At 47.1% G+C, this 14,950-nt stretch overlaps 1 protein-coding gene across 2 annotated transcripts; it reads right to left on the bottom strand.

Moving 5' to 3' along the window:
• Positions 1 to 5,910: 5,910 nt before the first annotated feature.
• On the bottom strand, positions 5,911 to 14,518 carry LOC130514318 (actin-related protein 3-like). Of its 2 annotated transcripts, none has more exons than XM_057013880.1 (12): positions 14,271 to 14,516; positions 11,155 to 11,210; positions 10,859 to 10,983; positions 10,483 to 10,593; positions 10,250 to 10,345; positions 9,619 to 9,726; positions 8,671 to 8,814; positions 7,903 to 8,076; positions 7,732 to 7,824; positions 7,514 to 7,639; positions 7,179 to 7,262; positions 5,911 to 6,866 (listed from the first exon to the last, which is right to left on the bottom strand). In XM_057013880.1, the coding sequence occupies exons 1-12, from the start codon at positions 14,312 to 14,314 to the stop codon at positions 6,771 to 6,773; spliced, it is 1,257 nt and encodes a 418-aa protein (XP_056869860.1). In that variant the 5' UTR covers positions 14,315 to 14,516; the 3' UTR covers positions 5,911 to 6,770. The 2 variants fall into 2 exon arrangements, with proteins under 2 accessions (XP_056869860.1, XP_056869933.1); XM_057013953.1 differs by having other exon boundaries at positions 6,747 to 6,908; positions 7,092 to 7,262; positions 14,271 to 14,518.
• Between the last annotated feature and the right edge of the window lie 432 nt (positions 14,519 to 14,950).

The following is a 14,950-nucleotide window of genomic DNA, read 5'->3' as shown; positions in this document are numbered from 1 at the left end:
CTGGCTCCAGCAATAACGGCTCCACGCAGGCAGTAATAGTCTCGCCTCATTTGCATACGAGCTTTTATTGACTCCCGCTGCTTTTATTTCTCCTCCGCCACGCTCAGAAGGACATTACGCCAATTCCAAGCATCGAGCCATTTTATATACCTGTTTTATATCCTTATTTGCTTTACTTTAACCCCACGTGTGATTCTTAATGCTGCCATTTAACAAAGAGCTACAGTTACGTTACTGTTTGGACCATGAGTGAGAGTTCAATTAGGTAAAAACACACATTTATCGAGATGTATTAGGAAATTAAAATCCAATTGGATTTCAGGTGTTTTGCCTGCGTTCTGCTGTGATTGTTGCTCAGGACCGTCTGGAGACACAGGTGCATAACGGCCTGGACCATCAAATTTAACGGAAGTTGGCAAGATGCTCTGAGAAGGTGTGAACCTTCACGACACTCCCCACAACCTGCTGGGGGAGCCTCAGCAGGACCTGGGGCCGTTCCCACTAACCTCCAACCAAAGGTCCTACAGCCAGTCCAGCAGGACACTTTTCTGAATGGGACATAAGACCAGACCAGAACTGGGAACTTTCAAGGACGACGCCATTCTGACTGGATTTGTGGCACAATGGCCCCCGATTCAAACACCTCTGAGATGCTCAAAGCCATTTTTAGCAGCCTGTTGCTCCAAGTTCAACAAACCGAAGCAGAGAAGCAGAGTTACGGAGGGGAAGGGGCTGTGTCACGTCTCCTCAGAACCAATTACCTCAACTTTGCTACGGCTACACTGCAGATTAATGTTGGGACGTCCAGCTTTTCCACATCACATCGTAGAACAGGGACGTCAGGATCAGACCTGCATCATCAGCATAAGGAGAAAAGGCCGTCTGATACGCCCCGGTGCAGACAGGGAGGGGCCAAATATTCACCCTTGAGGGACACCAGGTAGTTGAAAATATAAATAAAAAGGAATAATTTATTGTGGCACCATTTATGATAGAAAAAGTTGAAAATGCTCGCAAACATTTGAGGGTCAAGTGTTGAAAACTTTAGCTTTTTTCATCAGAGTTCTGTCAAAGCTGATTTTCGCCTGATCCGACAGCATCCTGTAGCAGGAAGGAGATCCCGGAGGAGACTTTATTCAGCTTCGCAACAATCGGGACACAGAATTAAAGCAAAAAAGGCTGAATCGATACGATCTGGATATTTTGTGGGCTATAAACTGGAAGCTTCATCCCAACAAAGGACAGACCAAACTGTGGTTTTTGCTTAAATGATCTCGACCCCTGAAAGGCTCATCAATGTGTCCTTGGAGGCTCTGGGTCACGGCGGCTGGCTGGAAGGCTCTCCTCCCCCTGCGCCTCCAATCTGATCACCTCTGAGTGTTCCTGCGTGTCTCCTCCAGCCCGTCTTATTTCCCCTCTCTGTAAATAAGCAGCCCATATCGCTGGAAAGAAGCCGTTCAATCTCAAACGGCGGCGCTCGGCCCCCAGCGAGGGGGGGGCGCCGTCCGCCCCCAGTCGAGCCGCACCAGTTCTGTCACATAAAGCTGACTGATCACCTGACGGTGAGGAATCGGAGGGGAGGGGAGGTTCATCGTCTTACGCCAACGCTGAGGGCAGATTACTAAAGGTGCCGTCTGCCTGGTTGTGGGTTACCAAACCCATAAGGTCTAAAATCAGATGGAAATGCAGACAGAATTTTATTTAAACTTCAGGAAACGGAAGAATCCCCCCTTCCAGTTGAGAAAGTTTTTAATCTCCATTAGGGTGCAGCTCGGCTTTATCTAGACGGAGGCTTTAAAAACGACCAGGTGGAATAAAGAAATAGCTTAGAAGAAGAAGCCAGTGGAAATCGCCTCCATTTTTAATTCAGAACCCCCCTCAGAGACAGAAAAGAGATGTATTCTGAGAGATAAGCTGGTACCGACCCGTTTAAAACATCTAAACCAGCAAGACATTTCATTCTAAAACTGAGTGGAAACCTCGAGGTGGAGTCCAGCCGTGCTCCTCTGCTCCTCACCTACAGCTGGATCTTCTGTTTGGACAGATGTGGCAACAGCTGGAAGAAGCTTCAACACATGAACCTGAGGACCCCCGAGCACCAACACCACCAAAGGTCAAGTTCTCTTCCAGTCGAGGTCATCCAAATCAAAGAGAGGTGCTTTTATCTCAGGGAGCTCCGCCTCCCAGCGCCTCAGCGTGTGATCCGTGCGTTAAAGGCTACATGCTAATGGCTGCAGGCGTGTGGAGCTAAAGGGAAGAGAGGCAGTAAAGCCGTTTGGACTCATAAGGCCTGGAAATGACATCACTTCCAGCAGAAAGCAATCCTTCAAAGGTGTTTTAATCTGAACATCGTTTAATCCAGGTCAGCCGCGCTCGCTGATCTCATCTAGCTGAAGTCAAGATTAAACCCGGAAGGAAGAGCGGGAACAATCCGCTCCAGGTCCAATTGCAGGTTTGGGGTTAGAGCAGGTAACATCTGCCACACATCTGTCAGGGCCTTCATGGTCCATTAGCTTCAGATTTGAGTCCCACCGTGAAGGAAAACGTTTGCTTTTTTATTCTCCGAGCTCGAACGTGGGCGTGCGGTCGCTTTTTACTTCTTCTTCTGCACCTGCCACATCAAACGTCATTAACCAAACGTCAGCCTCATCAGCCACTCGATGATGATAAGGACGCCACGTGGTTGAGAGAGCAACACTGATGACGGAGAGGGTTGCAGCCCTCTCAGCTCCTCTCCAAGTAGCAGATGCTTGAATCTCAGCTGGACTGAAGCAGCAGCAGATATCAGATATCAGCCTTCAGCCTGGGCAGAAGCTTCCTCACGGGGACGCCTCATCCAGAGCCGCTCTGCTCTCCAGAAGAGCCACTGCTGACACTTGAATCCCAACCTCCGACCGATCGGTGACACACGGGGGATTTAAACCCACCTCCTAACACCAAAGCTGACACGGCTCTTCCTCCTACCCTGACAGCAGCTCCGCGGCTCCCTTCACACCTTATTAACTGTGAGCAGCAGCCTCACAGAGATCCCGGAGGTCACGGGCGAGGTTATCTACCACGCCTGTCACCTGGCTCACAGGCTTCTGTGGGCATCACCTCCACTTCGATCGACCACACGGAACAACAGTTCAACAATGTGCTGCCGAGTCAGACGTCAGCCAAGTGCACAAACACAAATATAAGCAGGTAAACTGGGTTTTGGCCTGAAATGTCATCAGAAACTGGAACCTGGCAACTACATACCCTAAACCACCTGTCTGGCCAGCTGCCACCGGGGGGGGGGGGGGTGCTTCCAGTCAGACACCATCCCTGACATCTCAGGGGGGCGAGAGTCTCCTTGCACCAAAGGACACCAAAGAACCTTTTAGCTTCATTACACCAGGACCTAAAACAGGGAAGTTTCTATAGGAACCAGTTCAGCTGGGGCGTCAGGTTAGGGCTGAGGCAAGGAAGTGGAGAGCCAGAGGAATAAAGAGTGGTTAAACTTCAGGAACAAACACAAAAACGACCATCCTTTCCCGCACAGCTGCTAGACTCAGCTGTCGGGTTTCTGAAGACAAGGAGCTCTTTTTCTGATACCTTCAACAGCGACACTGCAATCACAAAGCACCGTTTGCACATTGTCACAACTTACGTCACGTTGCAGTTCCTATTGGTGCTGAGAACATAAAACCAACCATAAATCACAATAGTTTGAGAGGGAGGGGGCGCCCCAAGTGGTGGCATTATGGAACTGCACCATTGTCAGTACATGCAACATTAAATCAATAAAATGTTTCAAAGTAAAGTCAGATGTGAGGGCATAAGAGGAGTTTGGACATCAGGTTTATGGGGATAAACATTAATACGGTTCAGCCACTGTTGCAAACCACTGAGCCCAATAAAGCAGAGAGCAGCCAGAGGCACACAGGTCAGATAATCAGACATCCCCTGATGCTCTTTGTTAGTAGAAGGTGCTCCCTGAGATCAGTGTGAGCGGCTGCTCCTCCGTGTCATAACGCTCCAGCTGAGAAACCTGACAAGGTTCAGCAGATCCATCACTTTCAGCGGAGTTGCCATTAGCAACCACCTTATAGAAAAACTCTCAAAAAGACAATAATGGAGAGACGCTCTCAGACCTGTACCACCTCCAGCACCGCCAGCCGTCTCCTTGATACGTCCTGGTGGGACTTCACTCCGTTTCTACACACTCAGACTGGAACTTCTTCATATTAGCTGTCAGCTAAAATGTGTCAGCGCTGCAGCGTCACAATTAAATCAGAAATTCCAGTTTTGAAGAAACCTAAAGCAACAAACCTGTTTCTACACATCATAACACATATTGGTTGGGTTTAAGTCAGTACATGTTGCAACAATAGGAATTTTGGAGATGAAATAAGTCGTAATAATGATTAAGTGTTAAAGTAATATCAATTATTTTGTTTTTTTTTATTGTATTATTCATTCCTGTATTGAGGAATAGACAGACACAGTGAAGCCTTGTGGTGCCTTTTTTTCCAAATAATTTCAATTTGGCAAACGTCTTCCTCATTGATGATTATTTTAAAATAAAGCAACAGTGATTCTGCCACATTAAAGGGAAGTAGACATCTTCAGGCTCCATTTCCAGCATCCTGGTCCATGTGCATCTTAATTCTGCAGCAGCGAAGTGCAACATCCTGTGATTGTCTCCCACACCACTGAGCCCACATGCCATTTCTGCTCTTTTCTTGAAGATAAAAGGATATGAAGCACAATGACGAGCAATGACCTGCAGTGAATTTGCCATTTGCCCTCAAATGAATTGGGACATTGTGGCCGCGCGGCGTGAAAATGATGGCAAATGAGGCTGAGAAAGGGAAAACGTCCGCTTAGATCGATCCGCCTGCTGTGACATATCTCTATTTAACCTCCCTGTAGTCTCTCTGGAAGGGGCTCTGCACATCATTCTGCACACAGCATCACTCCTGGACATTAATTCCTTCCACCTTTCAGACCTTTCACCTACACCAGTTTCATAAAGTGGAGCTTTCGGAAAACATCTGAAGGGCCTCGATTGAGTAGCTCGCAGACAAAAATGGATCGTTTTTCTATTTGCCCGCAAATTCATGCAAATAAAACGCAACAAACATAAAAACCAGCTCATAACAATTGAAACGGAGGATGTAGCGAGGCTGACCTCTGCTGGTCAGCAGGAGAACAACAGGCAAGGATACATGACTGAGGCGGAAAGTTCTTTAGTTCTTCAAAGCTTTTTAGTGAACAAAAGTTAGAATAAAAACAAATGATGTAGCTGATACATCGAGAAAGGGTTTACTAAAATAACTGCAGATTGAAGAGCATGATATAACAGACCAATATAATAAACCGTGTTGTGCAGCAACACCAAAACCACTCTTATTATTTCCCAAATTAACTTTAACCTTCAAATTAAGTAGAATAACTTACTCATCTTAGGCGTCATCCGGACCCTCTTCCGGTGAATCAAACGCATTGTTTGACATGCCGAGGTTGTGTAGAGAAGTGTGTTTTCTTCTGGCTAATTTGACTGATTGCGGGCAAAATCAAACATTTCCACCTTGGCTCGGGGCGGGTCAAAAGTCCAAACGACAACACGATTGGTCAGTTTCTGTGACGTCATGTTAATCGACCAATCAGAGAACCCAGATGAAGTGCGCGCGTGTGCACTATAGGTTTCCTACGGATAAACAGAATACCTTATATTTATTTAATAAATTTAAAAAAAACACATCACAGTATGAGTTTAAACTTTTTTTCATTCTTAAGTCTAAAATTTAAAAACTAATTCTATTCTATAAACCTTATGTCAGAATTATTAATCAGTCTGAAATGCAGCATCTGTGGATACATACATATAAAAGTGAGTTCTGTCACTGTATAGAATGTAAAGAGTTGAGAATAAATGACAGGTTGTGTACATAGAAACAAATTTGAGCCTTTATTGGAATGTTACAAGGCTTTAAATACACAAATCCCATGATTTTTTTTTTTATCATTTGGTATTTAATAATAAAAAAGTCTAGTCTAACAATACTGCTGTGACAGTTCAGCTCCATCTTTCCAACCTCAGAACGTCTCTCCCGTCTCTTCGGCTGCGTCACAGAGGGGAATCCTGACACTGCCTGACTCAAACGTGCTGTACGATGAAGAATTAAAGGGCAAAGAGGGATGACATGTCGGGGAACACAGCAGAGCAGCTTCTCAACTCAACACAACGAAGCTGCAACATGATTAAAACAGTCCATCACTTCTCTTTTTAAACCCCTGATTTCCCCAAGTTTTACATATAAAATTTTTTTTGTATGAAATATAAACAAGCTCTTATCATGATACACGGACATGCATTTGGAAACAAAAATGCAGGAAAAAAAGAGGCAATAATATGTTCTAAACTCATCATTAATCATTGCCTGGACTTTTTAAATAATATGTTCTATTCATATGGTCGCCTATAGATCCAGAAATGTTCTTTGAATTGTTTCCCTCGTTTAAAAAGAGCAGAAAAACATTCAGGGTACATTTTGGAGCCGTCCGTGTTCAGCCTGTTTTATTACCTTTATTTAATCTGGATCTCTGTCTTGTTCTGCAGCTCTTCAGCTGAACAAGTAATCAACAAAAGCACAGTCACGCCTCCTCCGCCGCCGCCTCCTCCTCCTCCGCCACCTCCTCCTCCTCCTCCACCTCCTCATACACCTCCTCTCCTACACACCCTATCTTCACTGCCCCGTTCATCCCCAGACTTCCGGTGTTTAACGCCCCGAGTGCTGGAGTTAAGACATGACTCCAAAGACGGGGTTGTGGCGACAGATGCTCGGCCCGATCTCCTCGTAGTCCTTCTTGGTGTGGCAGACCTGGTAGAACTCCGGCTGTACGAACATTCAGACCCAGATTAGAACAGGTGAACGCTGCCGATCACAACACAGCAGCTGGATATATTCTTCTATATTTATTAAGGTTCTATTTTGACTTCCTGAATTTTTATTCACTTGTCCTGCTGGAACAATCTCATGTTCCCTCAAGAGAGGAACAATCCAACAGAAATGTCACAAACATTCACCTGAAGGGCGTCACCAACAGCTTTCCCTCAAATCAAATTCATATCACCATTGTGTCCTTTGGGGTCGCAGCCACGCTGCTTCAGCATGAAGTAGTGCAGTAGCATCGTTTGAAATACTTACAGTTGACGCCAACATCGATCCGCCAAACCACACGGCGTATCTCTGCATGTGGTGAGTGATGACCTGCACATCGATCGGTTTGGGCTGAGGAAAACAGGCGGTCAGTTACGCTTCATGCGTGACAGGGAGACTTGACCACATTATAAAAGGCATTAGGTGGTGAATTTCCATTAAAGACTAAAGCCGTGTCCAGCTAATCCGTGAATAATAACCAAGTAATAACCAAGAAGAAACTAAACATGAATCCATCTTCCTTTGCTCCCCTCCTTCTCTGGTCAGCGCTTCAGCCTTTAGTTATCGATTTCTGCGCCCTGGAAATGAACCCCGGCACTCACCTTGAGCTTGCCTCCGCTCAGTTCCTCGCTCATCTTCAGCCTGGCATCAACGGTCCTCTTGAGGTCCCTCTGCAGACGACGGCCGAAGTCCCGGAACATAGTGGAACCTCCCGAGAGAACGATGTTCTGCAGTCGGGGAAATGGGACGGTCAGAGCAGTGACCTGATGTCAAACAACGGCCGAGGTGCATCAGAGATGACGGTGAAAATGTTCCTCACCTTATAGAGAGGACGCCTGACGTCGATGGGGCAGTTCTGGATGACTTCGTCCACCACTTCAGAGATGGGCTGGGTGAAGTCCGGGTTGGCAAACTGGGATTGTCAGAAGACAAAGATGACGTGTTGCACTGTGCTGCACCCACACAGCAGACTGGGTTGAGCATGACTGACCTCAGGGTGGAAGAAGATCTCAGGCCCCAGGAAGCGCTCGTAGCCCACGTCAATGGTGAACTCCTTCTTGCTGATGGCGTTGATGCCGGTGTACTGCTTGATCCACTTGGAACCGTCCGTGTCGTATTTGTTGAACTCTTTCACCAGATCTGGGCACACGTAGCTGAAGCGCTCCTACAAGAAGACGGACGCACAGTTACCTCTATCACGAAACCAAGAATCTTAAATAAAGGTCAGATCTGGCATGAGGACACGAAAATATTCCTAAAAGATCTGAAATTAGACTGAAACAGGAATTTATTTGCAGGCTGAGCTGATGCTAGAACACACCAGACAATAATTCCGACAATCCAAATGTGGAGTTTAACCTGTAAAAAATGAGGTAATCACCACTTTGTCTTGTGGCAAAATAAATCCGAACCAGAGCGGATTTTTTCGTTTTAAACGCAGAAACAGTGCCACCTGCTGTCGGTGTGAGGAAAAATTATAAAATGTGATATAATCATGTTAAAATTGGACAAATTTACTGTGAGCCTAGACAAATACCAGAGAGACCTTGAAATATACCCAGAAGCATATTTAAAGAATCCAAACTCCTTAACTGCTGGCAGGTTTTCTCTGTAATGTAGAAGATGTGTACGGTAGTTTGAACAGAAACCAAAAGTGCTGATGCAGCTGGTTTCTACATTTTCAAGTGTAAACCATTTAGCAAGTTCTTTAAACAACATTTGCAGCAGAGGAAGTGCCTGATGAGACGTGCAGACCCACCTTGACGGCCTTGGCTGTCTCCAGAGACTGCTCCGGGGGGATTCCCACCTCTCTCTCCCTCAGGAGCTGCTGGGTGAAGTAGGTGATGTCTCGTCCTGCGATGGGGATGTGCTTTATACAGCTGCCAATAACATAACCTTCAGCCTGAGCAAGACGGGGGAGAGGACAGAGGGAGCATTTGGCATTTAGAGTGAAACACCGTTTGGTAGTTGTTGTTTTTTTTAAACATCGGGCTGGGGTACGAGGCCGTCACGGTAGGGCTGGAGCCGTTTGTCGATTCCCACGATGATTATTATTAGCTGCTGTTAATCCGACCTGATTTATGGGCTTTGTGACCGCAGATGTTTGACTGAATCAATGTCTGGAGCGATCGTGACCGCGGTGATGTCTGGGGCGACCAGACGTCCTCCTTCACTCGGACATGTCCTGCTTCTCAAAATGTGCCCAGGATTTTATTCTCCTGGAGGCTCAAATGGGTTTCCACCAAATTTGTGTTGCATTTTTGTGCTGTTCCAACAGTGAGGGGCTCTCATTTTCTGCATTTAGTCCACTAATCGAAAAAAGGTGTTGGATTATTGGTTAAAGACGTAGCGGTTAGACGCAGCCCCCTGCGGGGATGCGTCTACGCTGCCATTTTCTGCCTGTTCAGCAGGGGACACGGACATGCTGACTCAGCCTCCCCACCTCAAATAAATTCTGTAAACACATTTCCTCAAACCGAGTCATTTCTTCCAGGCTTCGGGAGCCAGCAGGAACCTTTTAAACACGATCCAATAATAGCAGGCAAACCCAGGGAATCCATTTAGAGCAGAATATTGTACTTCTTCAGGATGGAAAGTGACCGTTTGTGTGGACACAAAATGCAAGAAACAATCCAAATACCTCGAAAACGACATGACTAAAATTATCTCTCTGCCTCCCTCCGGGTCTGTCATCAATAAAACTCACCACAGGGATGACGTGGGTGACGCCGTCGCCGCTGTCGATGACAGTGCCCGTCAGCGTCCGCTCGCCCACCTGTCTGGATGTCCAGGAGGCTGCTAGAGCAAGAACAGCCTGACACACACACACACACACACACACACACACACCAGTTATAAATGATTCTCCACCAGGCTTTATGTAAGAGGTTTAAATTTGATAGAATGATTTTGGAGGTGTATAATTCATATTTATTAACCCGTCTAAATCTTGGACTGATTCACCTTCAACTCTGCAGAAACATCGTTCAGAGCAGAGAAAGGTGAATTCACCTAAAGTTAGCAGCAGAGGGCAGAACTAAATGTGCAACAATTTACACACACTCTGCATTCACCTCTGCTGTCACAAGGACATTCATTTTTGTTCTATTTGGGGAATTGAGAATCCACACAGACATATTTGGGGAAGCAATTTTCTTACAGAAATATTGACGTTTAAAAGCACCAAGCTGCCAAACCTGTAATACTGGAAGTCAGAGAGAACACAGAATGCCTCCAGTTGATGTTTTCTAAGATAATTTAGGCTGTAAAGAGGCCCTGCAGCTGGGACTGAGGCGGGCCGCTACGGGGTTAAAGGCTGCTAAACGTCATCCTGATACCTGCACAGCAATATAGAGCCCCGGGACGTTGAAGGACTCGAACATGATCTCAGCTGTGTATTCTCGATTTTCTGGTGTGTTCAGAGGAGGCTCCGTCTAAAAGGCAGAAAATAACACAGACCCATTGACACTCTCACCATTTCACACAACTAGAGAACCAACTGTTCACATTCTGGGACAATTAGCTGATTTGATCTGGAGCCTGGCTCCAGTTTGGAGGCTCTCAAACGTACCAGGAGGAAGTAGTGATCCTCAGGCTCAGCCCTCAGGTACTTGAAGATGACCTGCTCCATGAAGCGCTCCATCAGGTCCCAGTCTTCCACAATCCCATGACGGATCGGCCACTGTTTGCAAAGGTTCAGACATTTGAAACTCAAAACTGCTGTGAGATGAAGAAAAGGAATGCTGGTCTGGGACTTTGTGATACGCTCCGTCAGTAAAAACAAACTCTCTCAAATCAACAGTGAATGATCGTGGTTTCCTGTAAATGGCTGGATTTTTTAGGATGTGCACATTCATCAGTTCCTTAAAGAAACTGAGCAGGTTTATAAAGTGGGAGTAGCTTTTCCAGCTGTTCGGTGCGTGCTGAGTCATGAAAGAAGCAGTTACCTTAGTGGAGTACGAGGGTTTGTCTACAGCCTCGTCTCCAATGTAAAAATCCAAGTCATCCACCCCCTTCATCATCCTCCGCTGAGCCTGGTCTCCAACCTTGGCCGACTCTTTGATGGCGATACCTGCGGGGAAAACAGAGAACATGAGCTGCCTGATGAAGCCAGGGACAGCTGTCAAACATCTGCATCAATGTGCACCCCTCAGAGCTTTGCAGTGCACCCAAGAGGTCCCACCAACCCTCCCGAGGTTTCCGGCCTGCCGTCGGTCTCTCTGCATCACACAGGAATACTCACATGATGGAACGATGAACTGCGGCTCCGTGTTCCCTGCGTATCCCAGTTTGGTGTAACTGCAAGAGAAGCACATCGTGCCTGATTAGACAGGTCCGACTGCAGGCTAACAACACCTGCTACACCGCATTTGTATGCGTGAAGATTAATTCCCGACGACGTTATTGCTCCCATCAATGCTGCCGCTGTTTGCTGCCGTCTGGGTAAAGGCCAAGAGCAGCAGCGGCTCTGGAGTTTAAGAGGAGGCCATTAAAAGGCCATTCATGTCTCACATGGGAGCTCAGGAATACTGGAACCTTTGGATAACTGCAACCCTGCCTAGGAAGGTTCAGACTCGGGAGGGCGGTATAGGTTTGGCCAGCTTCAGTTTCAGCAACGACGACGGCCCGGCCGTCTTGTTTTCTGCCCTCCGTTGAAAGGGGGCACATGGCAGCCAGATGAAGGCCGGGGTGGGCCGAGACGTGGAGAATGCACTTCCTGCACACAGGACCCCGGGGATGGAGGGAGGACGCTGCTGACGACTGCCAAAGAGCTGCAGGCTGCACGAGCCACATCCTGGTCAGAAGAGCGTCTCTTCTGAAGCACCCTGGGAACGTCTGACTTTGGTTTCTAACACCGGTCCAAGCTAAATATTTTGCATTTGAATGATCTTTGCTTAGTGATCCTTTACCTTGACAGCTGACAGGAACTGAAAGCTCTGATGGTTAAACTGAGCAGGAAGAGTTCCTTTATTTTGTTCGCTACTTCATACTCGCATGGTGTTCAACACTGAGACAACATGATTACACATGAATGCAAATGTATGTAACAGGCCACACTTCAGCAATGTGCCTTGAAGCAGGTTGTGAAATGTGTTTCTCAGCTTCCTTCAGTTGCTAGTTCTACTTTCCACAGATGAGTAGAACCTCAGGGACTGAAAAACTACAATAATTGTCTTATTCTCTCAGCAGCACAGCACAGTCAGTGTGGAGACAGGCAGGACGATATTCAGACATGGACGAATGGCCATACAGAGAGTGACTGCAGCTTTATCTGCATGCAGACGTGCAAAGATCCATCTCACCTATTGACCTTCATCGTTTCGGTTTCAGCTGTGTGACGCGTGATGCTGGGAAGACACGTTTCCTGTATCGCGTCCGTTGCACACAGTGCATCGCATCAAACTGCACCATTTAACACCCCATTGTGTAAATGAGTGTGAAAATACAAGTATAATTGAATCCATTTAAAGCTACCCAGGATTGCTGCTGGATCCAATCTGCTCTCATGTAGTTGCAGAATGTTTCAGGCTCAAGTCTTCAGGCAGAATGCAGGATCAGCTCAGCCACAGGAGACCTTTCTCTGACAGTAAGAACACTGTGAGCTGACAGCAGCGGAAAGCTGCAGCAGTTCACTGATCACCTTCATACCACAGAACAGTCCCAGCTTGTCTCCCTCAACCTGTCCCGACAGGCTCTTAATACAGCCGAGTTCTGACTGTGGACACCATTTAGAGACACATTCACCAACCCTTGCTAACAGATGATTGCTGCCGTGTTATGAAAGTTCTCCCCTGTTCTTGAGACACCTAAATGACTCCAACCGTCACTTCGGCTGCAACACCTGATGTTTTCTCTTCCTGATAAAGAAACGCTGGTTTGAAAAGGAACCAGTGTGAAGCAAGAGCACCTGAAAGCACAGCGAACACAAGAGCTGTTGGACTTCTGCCATTCCTGCTAGGATATGGGGGAGGAGGTCTACACGTGATCCTCTACACTCATAAAACCGCTCAACAATAACAAAAGCTAACAAGGGATCCCTTCGGGGGCTTCTGTTCTGCTCAGAGAGGTGGGACGATGTGGAAGGTTTCATGGAGGTGAAATCTAGTGGCTGATGATGATCGCTGCTTCCAGGGTTGATGTCACCAACTGGACGCAACAGTGAGTCCGACAGCTGTTGCCTAACACATCTGGCCACGGCTTTCTTCTGTCGGGCTGCACTGCAAAGCCAAATTCAAGGCCCAGCCCTAAGCCTAAAATGTGATTTCATGGCTGGATGTGTCGTTTCAGCAACACTGGAACATATGACGGTCAGGTTTGGAGAGAGGGGAGAAGCCGTGAGCCACCGCTGTGCAGATCAGAAGCGGTATACTGGTTAACAGCCCGAAGGGAGGAGGAGGGGGGTGAAGAAGGTATGCAGAATAAGTTCAAGCCTCTACATGTGAGTAATGCAAGCCAGCTTCACCCCCAACATAAGTAGCCAATTCAGAGTAATGCTGCTGAATGAAGTATGGCCAGAGAAAGAAAGAACAATATTCACATGGATACAGCAAAAAAAACGGTAAAAGTCATTGAGGGTTGTTATTTAGGTGGAAACTACGAGCTGAAGGAATGATGGATCAACAGGATCACAACAAACAGTCGCAGGAGGAGCTGAGACAGCTGCCACAGAGATTCTCCTGCCACCAATACCAGGAGAAAACCACGTCTCAGCGTTACTGGGGGCACAAATTAGAGAAGTTAATCAAGAAAATACGCTCGGATGCCAAGAAAAGACCATATATGGGCTAAAAAGGCTGAATGAGGAAGTGTAGGCAGAGTAGGAAGTAGTACCGCGCCTGCTCCGGTCCACATTATCGCCTAAAAGTTGTTTAAATGCATGGCTGATGTCCGGGGTATCTTTAGGAGACGTGTGTTATTGTGCAAAATGCTGATAAATCCACACATTTGTGGTTATTTCTGGCACCGGCGCTGGGCCTGCTGCAAATGAATGAACGCAGCTTCTTCCGCCTGGTGTCGGTACTGCAGTACCGACAGTACCAGCTCTGCTTCATGGCAGCCAAATAACCCCCGACAAGAACAAGACGTGTCTGGATATTAAAACAGAACCTCAAACTGGCCACGAAGCGGCGAAAATAAGCGCACAAATGACCCGACCTGCTTTGTCGGCGAACGTAACGAGAAAGGGGTTAGTAATGTCATAGTTAGCTGTTAGCAGGTTAGCTCCTGGGCTATACAGCGATAGAAAAACAGACAGCCAGCCGCCGCGGATGCCGCTAATGACAGCCCCCGACCGTGGCCGGCCCGCCGGTGACACCCGAGCCCCCAGCCCTTCAGGTGGGGTCGGTTTGTAGAGCTTACCCTGTGCCGCAGTCGACAACACACGCCGGTAGCCGTCCAGCCATCTCTCCGCGGCTCTCTGTGGTTTACAAACGGTTAATATTAACGGGAAAGCAGGCTGTGTCGGCTGGAGGATCTGGAAAGCCGTCCACAGGCGGAACCCGAGCCCGCAGCTGAGTGCACTTTTCCACTTCCGCACTCGGCTCCTGGCAGGCAGGGAGAGGCAAGATGGCGGAGGCCGGTGGGGCGACGGAGTGTGCGGCTGTCAATCACCGAGAGGGCGGCCGGATTGGACCCGTCCCCTGGTGCCCTGAGAGAGAAGCTGCTCCAATGTTAGTGCATTAGGGATGAGTTCTGCTCCATTTATCGAGGTTCACAAACCCGTGCTAAAGAAGAAGCAAGATTCTGAGGATGTTACTGAATTAAATCCTTTAGAATTTAGCAGCAAACTTTTTTGTGTCTAATTTCTAAATGCTTTCAGATGGTATGTTATTAATGTGTTTTCCATGATGGTATTTTTTGAAATATTTTCTCGGGAGTAATATGTGGTTAACAACACTGATAATAGCACAGGTCTCATGTGAATCATTGTAATAACATGTTTTGAGAGCCTTATCAAGACTTTATCAACACTTCCCACCATCATTGACTCGCTACAGTTTGGAAAAAGAGTTTGTTTTCTTCTGCACTGCACAATTGCA

This window comes from Takifugu flavidus, chromosome 1, assembly GCF_003711565.1.
Source record: "Takifugu flavidus isolate HTHZ2018 chromosome 1, ASM371156v2, whole genome shotgun sequence".
NCBI lineage: Eukaryota > Metazoa > Chordata > Actinopteri > Tetraodontiformes > Tetraodontidae > Takifugu > Takifugu flavidus.
Note: the sequence above shows the minus strand (reverse complement) of the source record. Positions and strands in the feature narration are given on the sequence as shown.